At 36.7% G+C, this 16,717-nt stretch overlaps 2 protein-coding genes across 2 annotated transcripts; both read left to right on the plus strand.

Moving 5' to 3' along the window:
* Positions 1-3,461: 3,461 nt before the first annotated feature.
* LOC140926316 (adenosine receptor A3-like) lies at positions 3,462-4,388 on the plus strand. The gene has a single exon (XM_073376071.1). It carries the CDS (start codon positions 3,462-3,464, stop codon positions 4,386-4,388), a length of 927 nt encoding a protein of 308 aa, XP_073232172.1.
* Positions 4,389-10,499: 6,111 nt separating this feature from the next.
* On the plus strand, positions 10,500-11,435 carry LOC140926317 (adenosine receptor A2a-like). Its single transcript, XM_073376072.1, has one exon. The coding sequence runs from the start codon at positions 10,500-10,502 to the stop codon at positions 11,433-11,435; it is 936 nt and encodes a 311-aa protein (XP_073232173.1).
* The last annotated feature ends 5,282 nt before the right edge of the window (positions 11,436-16,717 follow it).

Consider the following 16,717-nt stretch of genomic DNA (forward strand, 5'->3'; position numbering starts at 1 on the left):
AACTACATGGAAATCAGACAGCCAACATAGAATTCCCGACGGTGAGCAATTTTTCTTACTCTTTAACAGTTTGTCTTATTGACACGAGAGCTGATGTTGGTTTTGTTTTCAAACCCAGCCGAACTATTCTTTTTGTGTTGTTCCCTCATATGGTCCAAAAGGCGCTTACAAATATGTCAGGGCCAACAAAATTTTTCTTTTTAGCGTTCGATAGCCCAATAAGTTGCATGACTGGAGAGTGGAATGTTTCCTTTTTATAATATTAAAATGATTAAGCTTTAATATAAATATAATTTTTGTAAAACTAAAATGCTTAAAATCATTGACCCCTAGTCAACAGAAGAATCAGTTGTTAGGGTGGTTACTCATCAAAATGTTTTTAATTCTAAAGACAATCCAGTGGAAGCTTTAAATCATCAACAGCACTTTTTGATTGCATTTGATCCAAGCGAGAAAAAATAATTATGGCTAATTTATGCTATTCCTGGACGTCAGTGTGGTTGTGCCTAAATCATATTCAAAAGGACAGCCAAGGAGTACTAAGAACGATTTTCCGATTTGGGCCGACTTCGGAAATTCTCGAAATCATCCAATACGGCGGCCCAAACACGGTGAAAACTGACAGCCAAAGGAGCCGTTTTATCGCCAGAGAAACGTAATTTTACGGTCTTGTTAACGAAGTTTGCGTTTATTGTGATTTTTGAAGAGTTCTTAGTCCCGTAATAGTAAGCAATCCTTTTATAAATGTCTTATCACTCACTGCAGTGCTGTCAACTCTCCCGGATAATCCGGGAGACTCCAAATTTTGGACCGTATCTCCCCGTCTCCAGATTAGAGTCTGATATCTCCGGGATAATCGCCAAAACTGCTATTTCTTGTACACTCGACTTTCCGACCATAAAATTTGAAATACTTTTCGTTGTTTAAGCTACTGCGGGAACGTTTTCCCGTAAAGTCTGGTATGCCACTGCAGTTTAAGCAATAATGTGGCTAAATATGAACTTTTTATGTGATATATACGTCGATCGGAATCAACGAGCATTTTTGGCACAAATGACGTCATTTGTCGTGTGATATGACGTCATCTGTCATTTCTTCTCTATAAATTCTCAATATTTGATGACTTGGGTGGTTGACAGCCAATAGCCAGCCAGCCAGTATCAATTTGTCTTGTCCCGCTGGGCTGCATAACAGAAGAAAATAGTACCTTCCAACGGGAAATCCTAAATTATAGCAATATATGTTGGCATGTACATCAACTCTAGCTTTCGTTGTTAAACTGTGTTGTAGAACTCGATTTCTGTAGGTTTCCACAAGCTTAGTTTATCTATTATAGGAATATTATTATTTATAAAAGTGGCCTTGTCCTTTTGGCCAGTATCACCATAGAAAATAGTACCGTCCAACGGAACATCCCGAGTTTTAGCAACATTAGTTAGTTAGTTTAGTCAACGTGCCTTGTCGTTTTGGCCTGTATTATCTTTGAAAATAGTACTGCCTAGCAGGACATCCTAAACCCATGATTGCTCATGATGTCAGCAGTTGGCTGCATGCATTACTACATGACATGTAGCTTGTTATTGTTACATTGTAATACACACCTTGCTTTGTGAAGGTTTTTTCCTACCAGCTGGGGACCGCTGAACAAAGATAGTTTTATTCATTCCTTGTTGTTGTAATCACCAAAGAATGTTCACCCAGGGGGACACTGAGAACTGACAGTCAAAAGTTACGGTATACTTTGCGATGTTTGAGATTCTTATGTTCTTTGAAAAATTCCCGACCTTTTACTTTAGGCAATTGCTTAAAAAATTTAGGATTAAGTTGTCCTGTCCGGCTGGCCGGTATTACATATTTGTTGTTGTCACAAAAAAGATCAAACAGTAAATAGATAAGGAATTTTTTAATAAACTTTTTAAGTTTTTCTTCCGTTTTTGCGTCGAATGCTTTTCAAAACATCCACAAACACGTCATGATCTTCTTAACGCAACAACCCTTCGTTTTGAGATGCGTTTTTTTTTTAACAAATCACGTGATTTTGCGTACCTTTGTGATTTCGTTACCAATTTTGGTTACGCTGTAACGCAAGTCCTCCTTGCGTGATCAACATAAATATATTTTCTCATGTATGGAATTTGTTAAAGTTCAGAACAGAAAAAAAATATAATTGAGGTTCCTTGGCCTGTTTTATTTTTGTGTAAGAAAATGTCAATCAAGAACAGTTCTGTCCAGTGTCTTATTGTTTTTGAGTGTGACCTGTGATCTGACCTATGATCTGACCTGTGACCTGACCTGTGGCCTGTGACCTGCACTTCGGATGATTTCGAGAATTTCCGAAGTCGGCCCGAATCGGAAATTCGTTCCTAGTACTCCTCGGCTGTCCTTTTGTTAGGCACAAGCCGGTTTCATATACTATGTAACAATTACATGATTAATTATAAATACTGCTTTCACAAATCAAATTAAGTGCCCCATATAAGGCTGATAAAGAAAATAGGGAAAGGTAGTTTTTACCGAGATTACGTTTTATATCATGCAACAAAAGGAAGTGTTTCCTCATTTTTCTTGAAAAAAAATTTCAACCAGGAATCTTCGACATACTCAAAAATATTTTTTGAAGCAACATCCGCACAGGTTCTAAACTACTCATCACTGTTAAGTTTTCGTCTTAAGTTGCAGCTGTTCCTTCTTTTTAAGAAATACCATTTTAATTCCATGTTCTTCATATAATGCTCTTCATTTATCTTCTGAATCTGCCTTTCTCCATGTCCTTGTGCCCTAAAATTTACTAACAATAACAATAACATTTATTATTTGTATTGCGCCTTTTCTATAAAATATTCAAAATACTAAATCACAGTTTTCGCGGTTTTCGTCTTGCTCGTTCTCTGAAGTACTCTTCCTTTCCATTACAACCATCAACGGGCCTACTTCCACCAACTATAGACGCGAATGAGGGATTTTCCTTTCCGAGTATCTTGGTGATGAGCTCGTCTACACCTTTTTTTTCTGTAAGAATATATTTTCTAGGAATATTTCAAGAATATATCCGAGGCTGAACATCTACTGGAAATGTTTGTTGTTCTTCTTTTTTTTCAACGACGGCTTTAAAGTACACATCAGAGGTTAACAAAGCACATTAGAACGGAATTACGTAAAGAAAAAACTTCCCAGAAAAAAATCCGGTTAACTTAAGTAAAGACAGTGAGGATACGGGACGCTTATAGGTCCCGTAAATTTACGTGCTATTTTTCCCGTAAAAATAGTTTTATGCATTGCGCGCAATTTCTGCTGCATAAACGACATTTAAGTGAAAACTTACGAATCGTAAGTGCAGTCACATAAGTGAATTCCCTAAGTGGACCACTAAGTGATTTATTGCAACTCACTTAAATAGAACGATTTGTTTCTTTTTCGCAGGTAAATTGCAATATTGACAAATTTTATGATTCAGATTTGTCATGGATTTCAGTATGTACTGGAACATTTTCTGGACACTGACATTTGCATTAACATCCGTGGTTATTACCTTCGGAAATCTTATCACCATTGTCATATTTTTGAAACAGAAACTTCGAAAACGCCCACACTTCCTACTGATTAGCTTGGCCATCGCGGATCTTATGGTCGGAGCCTTCGCTGTGCCTCTGTACATTGCTGTTGGAATTTACACGACTAAAAATCTGTTGATACTTTCATTCCAATGTGTTGATATTTTCACTGGAGTTTTATCAATATTCACCTTGGCTAGCATTTCGTTGGAAAGGATGCACGCTGTTTTGTGGCCTTTACGCCATCGGACGCTGACGTCGCGTTTCTACACGTGTGTTATAGGTATCCCTTGGATCGTAGCTCATCTTGGCATCTTAGCCCGAGTCCTGCTTCATTTTTATATCATATCGAAACTGGCTTTTGTTGTCATCATTATCGTCTCTATCACAAGCCCTCTTCTTTTCACATGCGTTGCGTACTCTCTAATGTGGAGGAAGCAAAAGACCCGTCTTCGCCTGGCAAGACAAGCACATCAAGATGACTATTTAACAAAAACACTTTTCATTGTTTCCGGGTCATTTGTCGTAACTTGGCTTCCATTCCACATAATAAACATTATTGCTTCGTTTTGTACTCCGTGTCAAGGCTGGCCTTTTGTGGTTTTTCATCTTATGAAACTACTTCAGTTTGGTAATTCTTTTGTCAACGTTGTCATCTATCCTTTAAAAATTGCTGAATACAAGGAAGCTCTCTTTGAGATGTTTCTTTACTGCCTCTTTCCATCAAAAGCGCCTAAAAAACAAACTAGTATCGATCGAAAATCTGGTAAAAAATCTTCAAGCATCAAAAGCTCAAGATATCACAGTCGTGACGTCTCCAGACCCACCTTTGTGTAGGTCAGTGTAACATACAAAACAGATACTAAATACCCATGGATTACATGCAGATAATGAACAAGTATTGGATGAGGTTTTGTGATATCCGGAATAATCAAATTAATTCGAGGTAAGTGTTCATCAGCCTAGCCGAACGCCGAGGCTGATAACACTTACCAAGACCTTGATTATTCCGGATATCACTAAAACGGAATATAATGATTGTTTTATTATACAATGTTTTCAAGAAAATAAGGACTTACACAGCATCTTGACATTTTCAAATTGATCTTGAAAATCATGCATTACGCGCAACCTACAGATTATGATTTCCAAAATTTACAATTAGCCAATGAGAAAACAGACAGTGCGAGTACAATGTTTAATAACAACAACAATAATAATAATAATAATAATAATAATAATAATAATAATATGAATGCGATGCCCCTCGCAGACAAAGGTTTAGCCCTCAACAAGCAAGAGTTCAGAGACTCGCTACGCTTGCGTTATGACTTGCCCTTAGTCGATTTACCAAGTCATTGCATATGTGGGGATAAATTCACCGTTAGTCACGCCCTCTCTTGTAAAAAGGGGGGGGGGGGGGGGGAGTTGTAGCGCAGAGACAGGACGGTGTACGGAACTTGTTAACGACATTCATCGACAAGATCTGCAATAATGTCGAAATCAAACCACGCCTTCAACCCCTGGACAAACGAGCGATTTCATTTGAGGAGCGCTGTTACAAGTTCTGAGGCAAGGTTGGACATCAAAGCGGGAGGTTTCTAGGCAAGAGGAGTTACGGCATTTTTTGATGTTAGAGTTACGCACGTCAACTCCAAGTGTTACCAGAGCAAGCCAACATCGGAAGTGTTCAAAGAGCAAGAAGAAGAGAAGAAGCGTAAGTACCAGCAGCGGGTGTTAGATGTAGAAATGGGTTCGTTTACGCCTTTAGTGTTTGGAACCAGCGGCGGAATGGGAAACGAGTGTCAGCGGTCCTTAAAGCATCTCGCAGACAAGATAGCTCAGAAAGACACCAAGCCTTATCATGTTGTAATCACTTGGCTCAGGACACAGATCTCGTTTGAACTCTTAAGATCGGTACATGCATGCGTCAGAGGTTCGCGAACGCCGTTTCGTAGCAAGATAGAGCAATCATTAGACTGTAAAATAAATGTCGCTAGTGCGGATATCTGAAATACGTGTCTATATGCTTTTACTTAGGGCTTTTTATGGACACTGGTTTAGCCGTCATTAGTATAATTCGATTGTATGATCTTAATATCTCTGCATAATGGAATTCTTTATTTTATAGAATTTTGAACTTTTATTATTAATCATATCTATTTCCTCCTCTTTTATGTAAGGTTACGTTACTTCTATTTTTTAGAATTTGTAAATGAATAGTTTCTTTCTTCACTTATTATATATAGGATTGTTTTTGTTCTCTAATGAAGGCCGAGGGGTTTCTTTTGTAACGGATGGAATTGTAGATAGTGTTTTGATGAATTAATTAGATTTTTTGTTACAGCAGGTTGATTGTAAATAGGATTTTAATTGAGGTTTTGTAATAAAGATTTTATCTTTAGGTTTAGTTTAAGGAGTGAACCAATAAAAAATATAATTGTTATGATAATAATAATAATGATAATAATAATAATAATATATTAATAATTCAGCCGTAGCAGTTAACCTCTGTGAAAGCCAAAATTATTGTATTTTCAGACGCTCCGTGTTTTTCACTATATACTAAGAGTTTAGAGTTAAGCATATGCTTATGATCAAGTCTGATTATTAGAAGTTCACGGCAAAAGTAACCATCTCTAAAATTTTGAGCACGATATGTAGAAATTCTGTTTCCAAAACGGGAAAGTATGTCTCCGTTTGTCTTATTGCCACCCAATAATTCTGGTACAGTACAATTTCGCTTATAAGAAACTGCCCTTTGTCAAGAGAGATCAAGGAGGTTCTTATATATGGGTTACAGTGAACCTATGATAAAAATTTCAACCGAGAAATTTCACGTTTGAGATAACACTACACAAAAATTCTGCAATCAGTTTGGTTAGGATTTTTATAATACAGTTGTGAATACCACACTAAGGTTGTACTGATATTTTTCTGGCAGTCAACGACTCTATCTAACAGAAATTTATAACCTAATCGAGAACCAAATTAGCCTCATTTGCCTAAACTGTTTCAAAATACAAGAACCTTTTTTTCCAGACTTCAAAAAAATTTAGGTTCTTACACTCTGGTGTTTTACTGAGTTGGTGATAATTACATACTTAATTTGAAAAGATTACTTAAAGAATACGTAAACCGGCTTCTTCAACCTGTTATTTCATTTCAGTTCATTCATTTTATTTTTTTCGTCCTTAAGAATTTACAATTTATATTTTTACTACCCAGAAATAGCAAAAGTTAGTTTTGGTCGATATTACCCGTACAAAAAAAAAAAAAAAAAAAAAAAAAAAAAAAAAAAAAATTATTATTATAATGATAAATAAGTAAATTAAAAACAATCGCACCCCGAATTATATTGAATTTATCATATATAACAATTTATATCAAAGAAGAGTAATTTTTAATATAAATGTAATATAAAGAGGAAGGAAGAACAATACTGAGGTTAACCGGAATACGCTTAATGTTAATCAGAAATACAGGTACACTTTTAAGACGATTGCAAATGAGTGGGTGAAATACAAACGATCAATATGTTCCATTTTTCCGAATTAGGTTGGTAGATTAGGATAGTCGTCTGTCTTAATGAAAGGATTTGAAGAGTATCTGCAAGGAAAAACACCTATTTTTGAAACAGTGCTGAGAAATAAGCCAAAGTTTTGAAGAAAGTCTTCGAGAATGTTAAGAATTTAGAAATAATTTGTTATGAACGAATAATAAAGTGACAATCATTGAATTTGGCTTTCGTGTGTATCCTTGATCTCCATAATTCTTCACATCTTACTCAGGCTCGTGCAATAATTGCTAATTATTATTCATTCAATTAATTTTCCCCAATTCTGATTGGCTAAAAGCACACCCATAATTCACCATAACCAGTTACTGATGACCAAATTTGGAAGAATTTTGTGTTTAACGAGGAAATGACGTCAAAAATGCAGCCCGCTACAGGTTAAGGCACCGTTAACCGAGAAGACCTGGGGGCGAAGTTGAGTTGTTTTGGTTGTAAAAAAACAAAGGCGGACATTTCACCCGTTTCAAGAGTACGAACTACAGCTGGAACTAGGCAAAATAATAACTAAAAACATGGCAAAAACAGCAAGAAGACAACTCGGAGGGCTACATCTGCTATTAGAATAATAATAGAATATTTGCGGAGCTGGACAAACCTAAACGTACAGTATCGAAGATGAACTTAACATCGATGCAAAAACTGGTTGGTGTTCCTTTGCCAGCGGTCCGCAGCTGTACAGATTAGTTGTTGAAATTTGACAAACGAATTAGTGTGGATGTGGAGAAACTCAAAAAACAGAAAAGTTTTCATTTCTCTCTATAGAATAAGGAAAAATGTTGATTGAAACCTCCTTTGGTGGAAAAAGTCGAAACCCATTATTTCGCCGGACAGCCATATTACATTTCAAATTTTATTTTATTTTCTAATTTCCAAGTGGAGATAAAGACGAAGAATTGAAAATAGGCCAGTGACTTCAACGGAGCAGAAAAAAGCGTATCAGCTCTGTCTCGTTAATTGCGAAAAAGGACAGTAAAATTTTCTATAACACAGTATATCGAATTAAATTTACTTAATTAAAAACTCAGAGGAAAATAAATAGTCTAATTTAATCAAATAAGTCAGTAATTTATCGTTCACCTCATGATAATATTGATTAAGTTTTCCAAAACTCTCTTTTTCTTAAGAATAAAACAGTTGCTGTGGACTCAGTTGTCGATACCTTTGACAACGGGCATGGCAAAAAAATCCTTCTGCTGCAGGAAAAAATTATTTTTGGCCGCCGATATTAATATTTTTATAACATTTTCTTGCTATGAACTCTATATTCAGTTCGTATTATGTGACCTACATTTCTTCTGATGGTGTGGTATTTCAAATGTAATTATATCAATAAATTATTTCCGAAATATTGCACTCGCGAATGTGGACGACGCTAAAACTTTAGATGCTGATTCAGTGTCGTAACAGTGTTTTAACAATACTCGTTTATATATCAAAGGATTTTTGGAGTTGATTCGGAAGAAGTCTTCTCAGCTTTTGCTAAAGGTAAGGAGTGTTTTTAATCGGAAGCGGGACAAGAAAATGAAAAGAAAAATATCAATCTCCCAGCATTCGATTTGGTGATTTATAATAACTTTACTCTGTGTTTCCCTCTCTGAAAGCAATGAATCGGCAAAAGAGAAAAATTCGATTTGTTTAACGAATCGAATGTGAGGAGATTGTGTCTTGATTAGTTATTTTTGTTTTATTCCTGGCCATGTCTTCAGTATTTGTGCGGCACGCCGATGCTTCACAGATTTAATTTTCAAAAAGTTAGCTTTCCAAACAATTCTCTGTAGAAGTCGCAAAATTTGGGCTTGGACATTTTAAGAAAATAAATGTCACTGTCAAGTTTAAAAATCGTTGTCAGTGATCGTCATGGCCAATCTGTAGACGATCACAGTTTCTGTTATTACAGGAGCCATAATTATATGGCTCTTGGTTATTTTGGCTGATGATGTACTGTTTTATGCATTAAAAGCCCAAATTGAAATTTAAGTTTTGATATCACATGTTTCGATGTCATTCCAGACAAAATGAAGGAGTTCAGGAACCTCAGAAGATCATGATAAATCAGTCAAATTGTCACGATCTGCAAACTTCTGATGGTGAATCCTGTATGTGCAATCAGACGCAGCAGGAGAAAGGTCCTTTTCAGCGTTTTGAAGGTGAAAAACATTGCTACGCTCAACAATGACTCAAGAAAGGTTCAGTTCAGGCATAGTCAATCGATAAACCGATAATCGGTATCAATCGATCGCAATCCATGAAGAAATAAAGTTGTGAGTTCGATTGATATCGATTTCCGATAGAAATCGATAACGATTGATTTATCGAATGTTATCGATTATTATCGATTGTTACTGGAAACGATTGTTGTCGTTTTACAAGTTAATCATCGACACAATGTGGTCTGTATGGTTTTATTGAGTCATTCAATCATCATAGCATGCAATAGGTTTACAGTTATCAACAAAATACCATAGGAAAAAACATGTAAAAATATTTTAAAACGTCAGAAAACCAAGTGGGATGAACACTCCGCCTTGACTAGATGATGAAGTTGATAATAAAATACTTAACCTTTAACGCCTTTCTCGTATATTCGTTTAATAGATAGCAACGCCAGTCTTCTGTAATATGTTTAAAATAAATACTCTTTTAGATTATCGACTGTTATCAATAATTATCGATTATCGATTGTTATCGATTTTTGCCAGTCGATAAAAATCGACAATTTTTTTCTGTGAGTTCGATTGTTATCGATTACCGATATCAATCGATAGCAATCGGTGATTGATATCGCTTGATATCGAGTGTATCGATTGATTTCCGATATCGATTTCTACAGATTGACTACGCCTGGGTTCAGTGTTCCAACAATACTTATGAGCCACAAAGAGAGAACAGAGGAATTTGCCTTGCCGACGTAGCAAATAAATATGCTGATCACAACTGTTGACTGTAATCGGAAATTAAATTTCGGTAAATTTAGAGTCTACCCTCCTCCCCTCCCCCCCCTCGCCCCCTCAACTTTCATATGGGTGGTTATCGACTCCTGAACTTAAAAAAACTGCTGCCTGGGCCCTGATATTATTCCGGAAGAAATAGAATTTTGCATTGAAAGTGACAGACCCGTTTCTCTAAAACGCCAGATTACTTATTCCATAAGAGAAAATATTTTTTTTCTTACTCGTCAGATTAAAGTATTTCCTGGTGAAGTACAAAAAGAAAAACATTATATGTGGTAGCATTGTCGGTAAAAAAAGAACCAATTGTCAGGAAAACGGCTGCAGAGTTATATTTACATTGTTATCAGGCTAAATAGTTGATTTTTCTTCTCTATTTCCAGTCAGACAATCCAATAAACACACTGGTGACGATTAAAAATAATGGAGTTTGATTCTTGGAACATCCTCTGGAGTATATGTTTTGGGATGGTCGCATTTTTCATAATTGTTGGAAACGCCTTCACCATTTTCATATTTTCCAAACGAAAGCTTCGAAAGCGACCTCACATTCTCTTGATTAATTTGGCAATCGCGGATTTAATGGTTGGTTTGGTATCCATTCCCATCTTCGTGACACTTCACAACAGTTATGTGACACGTTTACTACTTCTTGTATTTGACTGTGCTGACATGCTAGTGGGCCTGGCATCTGTTTTCATAATTGCTGTTATATCGTTGGAGAGGATGCATGCTATTGGGAAGCCACTCCGTCATCGCTTTCTCAGCTCTCGGGCTTACCTTTTAGCGATTGCTACGCCATGGTTCTTAGCTGCATTGGTTTCATCTTCGAGACTTCTTTTGAATTATTCTATCATTGCTCGTCTACATTTTGTTGCTATTGTCATGGTCTCCCTGACTACTCCTCTGCTCATCACAATTTTCTGTTACGGCTTTATTTGGAAAACTCTAAAAGCTCGATTACCCAATCCACATAGAAATACAAACGATGATAAACTTGCCAAGACAATGTTATTGGTTACAGCGGCCTTTATTATCACGTGGTTTCCATTTGAAATATTAGTGCTTGCTGTCCACTTATGCGTCCCATGCCAAAGAATACCTGTGTCATCAGTCTACATTATCAAACTCTTTCATTTTAGCAATTCACTTATCAACATTGTTATTTACCATTTGCGGATCCCGGAATTTAGAGAAAACTTTTGTAATTTCCTTCACATAACATGTTGCAGCTGTACTAAATGCTTTTATCAGTCGAATCATCTAGATCCTGGAATCTCTTTTATTTCAATGACAACAATGATAGACCCGTTTGAATCCTTAGGGAATAATGAAACCGAGCAAGTTACTTACTTATAAATCTTTAAAATTAGCATGTTGCTATCTACGTGATGATAAAAAAACACGGGACCTGGGGAAACAGAAGTCATTTTTGTGAGAAAAGTAGTCAACATATATATTGAGATAAATATTATCTGCAAATTTGGATGGAAAAAAATACAATATGAATTTTTAGACATAGAAATCTGTTATTGTTTTTTGTGCCTGTGCCACTGTCCAGTGGTTTGTTCTGGTACACGTTATTCATTGTACGCAGGCGATGAGACGTATTTGTGGTTTGTAGTTGTATTTAGTATAATATTTGTCTTTAAGTGAGACCCATACCCAGGCAGCTACAATTTAATAATCTACTGAATAAAACTTGGGACGATTCGTTAATATTATATTCAAAAATTCATTAATAATTCATAAACCCATTGACCTATCAAATGGTCGATAATACTTCACGTGCAGTGACTTTATATTAATAAAACCTTCCCTTATTAGCAACACAGCAACTGGCACAACAAATGGTGGGTGAATATTTAATGTTCTTTCAAAATAACATACGCAGTAAATTTACTATTGCACAAATTAAACTTTGTTCTTTTACCAGTTTAATCAGCCAAACGTTTAGTGACTCATATTGGCTACAGCAGTGTCCAAGCGTTGCACTCAAGACTTGCCAGTTGTGAATAAGCAAGGCTCGAGAACTGGATTTCTGTTTACCTACCACTCGTCCATGGTAGAAACATTTGTTGAAAGACTACTTTTTCACTGCACTTGTTGGACTTCCTCTCTTCCTCGGCATTGTTAGGCTTCCGAAAAGCTCTGGAACAAGACGCCTTGTCGTCTTCGGTTAGTGTTGTTCATGGACTGGAAAATTCCTAAACGCGTGTGAGATTTGATTTCCTTGCATGTCTAATTTCATACCTAATATATTTTTCGAATGTTAACTCACATACGCGTCATTGTTATCAACTTTATTGAGACACACTTTTCCAGGAATGTCTATGCAGACAAATCTCGATAAAACACTCCTGCTCGTTTACTAAACATTACATAGTTTGATCCTAATCCGAATTGGTGACCGTTTTATACAGGTAAAAAAGGGAATCTGTAAGCCTAAAGGATGACAGCTTCCGTTACATACAGGTGACTGTCATGTACAGGGCATCTTTACAGTAAATATAAGGCACCACTTCCCAGAATTTGTTTGGTGACCGTAATATTGCAGGGTGACCGCTATATACTGGGCCATTACATATGTACAGGTTTGACTGTACCACTGCGAAAAAGAACAACACGAAGGGCCGTAAATCCTATATTTAAACCGGTTTGCGCCACATATTCGCCATCGTCTCGTTACAAATTTCCAGTGCGGAAACTGCAGCTTAGCAAGTTCAGGCCAAAAAATTGATTGAATCTGCACGCACACAGCCTCGGAGATCAATGATTGCAATTTACTTTGGCATCTATCTTTCCTTTACGATGAGTAGTATGCTGTGTGTTCACGGACTGGGGGTTATACTTTATCAACATTTTGAACCAACGCTTTTATCTAGCAACATTTGTCAGATTCTATTTGAGTTCCGCGACCTTCAATACATAAAATATAATATGGAACTACGCTACATTTTAATACTGGCAAAGACCAGAAAGACAACGCTTGAGTCGTAGGCCACGCGCGATTATTCTGGATAACTCGTGAGCTGAGAACGCAAATCTCAGGCATATGTTAAATTGTAATCTCTTATCTAATTACTCTATCGCCAGATGCCGCCTTAATCAAATTAAAAAATGTAACGCTTTATCGAATAACTGACCACTGATGGTTGGATCAAACGGTGAAGAAAATAATTGCTTTTCGCAGTAGTAGGTTTATTGATTGTCATTCAAACCCTAGCGTCCTTAACAACGCCGGCGTCATGTGATGTGCAAAATAAAGTCGTATGCGGGTCCTCATGGAGTAGCTCAACCAAAACTGAGCTGTCTTGCCAAGCGCGCCCTGCCGAGCAGTTTATTTCAATTTATCATAACCGTCTAGGAACTTGTTACAGTTTTCACTTGCTAAACATTCCAAAAGGTTTTCTTTGCACGGGTTCTTCGCTAGATAGTCTAATGTTGTAACTCCTTGTTTATCAAAAAGACAACCATGCAACGACTCTTAGACCTGAAGAAGAATTCGTTCCAAAGCTTCGTAGACAACCTTGTGCACAAAAAGGGCGTGGTTATAATGTTTGCCTGTCAAAACTTGCTCTATCAATCAGATTGCACAGATCCCTGATTCGATGAGGACTTCTTCAAAACCACTACATCTCATTTTCTTTCCAAGGGCACCCATGAATGCCCAGGTAAGATGAAAACTACTCAAACGTACAATTACATCACTGAATTCTTCTGAATATTAATCTGAGTCTCAAAGGATTGTGGGATAGGAAAAAAGGTGGACTGTGCCTCATGGGATATTAAATAGAGAAGTACGATATGCGTCTTGAAATAAAATGCACGAAATGATTAACTAGCTTTTTTGTTGCAGCCAATGTACCATAAAAAGCTTGAACAAAAATAATTAAAGACAGTGCTGTGGAATTATTATCGTGCTTTACTTTACAGGACCTTACAAAGCGCTGTTAACGTCTTTTCGGCTTGGAAACATCGCATAAGCAGCAAACTAGGGATTAGTCATCATTTAGTGGCTAGTACATTCTCATTGGCCAGTAACTACCAAAATTTCACGTAGGTTAGACATTTCAAAGAGATTTTTTTATTAGAACTGTCGTAAGAGGTGTTCGTTACGTATCCAAGTAAACGGTAAGTTTTTGGAGCTTAAAAGTAAAGTAAAGTAGAGAATTTTAACTTACATATGAGATTAAAAAAAACTTTACCTTAAATAACTTTGAGTGATATTTTTGTTGGTAATGGTGTTTCAGAAGAGGTTAACTCACCGTTAACTTACCTCTTGGTGTGGGTAACCTGTGACTCTTTGGTGAGGAAAAGAATGTTGCTGCACAGCCACACCCACCAAGCAATCAAGTGCAAACATGCATTTTCAAATACCCTTGGGTGAAGCTTTGAAATGATACATCAGAAGTAGCCCAAGCTCGAAATATGAGCATCGGTGAACATGGGCATTGTTTCGTAACATTCAAAATATAAGGATTTGTATGGGAAAAAAACTATCGTTTCTGTAACCTACGAAAATGAAAGGATTTCAATAAAAAACAGCTTACCTTACTTTAAATGTGTGTAACGTTTCCCCTGTGTGGTCCACGGGCCGATTAATGGCCGTTTTATGGGTTTTTATGTCAACGGTTTTCTCTCTATATAAAGGTTTACCTTTAACTAAATCCTTTCATTTTCGTAGGTTACAGAAACGATAGGGTTTTCTTTCCCATACAAATCCTTATATTTTGAACGTTACACAACAATGCCGATGCTCGCCGATGCTCATATTTCGAGCTTGGGCTACCTGTGGATATATGTCTGCAAAAATCCTCGAGGGCGGGGGAGGGTTTCACTTTCTGGCCTATGGACCATTCGGGCTCATTCAGCCATCGCTACATTTGCAATTGTAATGAGGCCCGAAATATTGATCTAAAAGGAGCACAAAAGGCCATTATCAGAGCCAGGGACAAAGTTTGTCAGCGAAAATACAACCTAAATCAACAGAAAGCTACATACCTACCCTTGAAAGTACTTTGAACTGTGTGAATTTTGCGTTTGAAAATCCCCTTGTGACCACTTCTTGCCACTACTGAATCAATGGGACTTGTGAGCTTTTAGACGCAGAGATACCAATCCTCCACTGCCTTGTACCAGATATACGTTTTTTTCAAGATCCGAGCGGGCTATAACCTAGTCCGTCCCACGGGAATCTAGTTCGTTTCTTCTTGGACATGGAATTTTACCCCCACTTTTTAATAAGATAGCTAAATCAGTAATTAGCCGCAAATTTTAGCTATTTATTCAACAGGAGAAATTTTGAATTCGAGAAAAAGCTTCCACGGGGTGAATACTGGAACACCATAAGTGCAGGAGGTGAAATTAAAGGAGGTCCACTAAAATGATAATCATAGAATTATTCTCCAGTCAGAAACCTATTATGCGTATTTTTAGACTTGGTGCATCAAATCAAAGAAACGCTTCCCAAATGATGGTTTAATAGTAATGCAAACTTACAGAATATTGCAAGATATTTGCGGATTTACAGATACAAATGTTTGTTTTCGGTACCTTCCATGTTTTAATTTTAGTTTTTGTTAAGACAAATAATTTGTCTACTCTGAAATAAATGTTGCCTCATTTTGCACCGCCCAGAGCTAAGGTAATGCCAGATTTTCCAGTATTAAAACACCGATGAGTAGCCGAGTCTAGCAAGAGGTCCCAGTGATAATTATAGCATTATTCTCTTGCAAAAAGCTTTTTGGCAAATATTTAGTCTTAATGCGTCGAAACCAAAGAAAGAATTCATATGATGATTAATCGGTGAAAATGTTAACGTACAGAAAAATGTCTTGGATTCGCTGACGCACAGGTATAATTGTTTGGCATCGGTACCTTTTATGTTTATGTTTTGAAATAAACGTTCTTCAAGCTAAAGGCATTGTCTTGCCTCATTTTGGACAATGACTTTGGTAGGAAAGGTCATGTGCCAAGTTTCGAGAAAAAGCAGCCTATGACTGAAATATTGGAACACCAATAAGTAAGAGCTCCCAATGTTAATTACGATTATGCCTTCGTAAAATTCTTTCATGCACAATGCGCCGAAACCAAAGAAACTTTCTTTGATTTTTCTTAAGACAAATAGTTTTTCTTATCTGAGATAAACCTTCCTCATGTCTTGCCTCATTATAGACTATGCCTCTGACAGCTTAGGTCATACGAGACGTTTTGGAGAAAATCAGCCCATAACTGAAATATTGGACCACCAATGAGTAGGTGAGCTGAGTAGGCTGAATAGTATGGAACAGTATTCCCGACAGTGATTGTGCTCTACCTAAATATAAATTTAAGAATACCCTACAGAGTCGGCTACTGGACATTTTGATACAGGAGGATACTTATGTTGGCGCGCGTACTTTATTTGACATATTTAGTAAATATTAAATTTTTATGTTAATTTTATTCATACCTTGTTTCATTTACCTGTTTTGAAATATATGTATTTTATGCCTTGTTAATTTAATATGTTGATGTTCGTGTATCTGTTTATCTTTATTGCTATGTTTCAACCCTATTATTGTAACTTTTTTTACTTTTCCTTCCCGCCTCAATTAGCTATAGGCTACTTTGCGGGCAAAGATTAATAATGGCATGTG

The sequence above is a fragment of the Porites lutea genome, chromosome 2 (assembly GCF_958299795.1).
Source record: "Porites lutea chromosome 2, jaPorLute2.1, whole genome shotgun sequence".
Lineage (NCBI taxonomy): Eukaryota > Metazoa > Cnidaria > Anthozoa > Scleractinia > Poritidae > Porites > Porites lutea.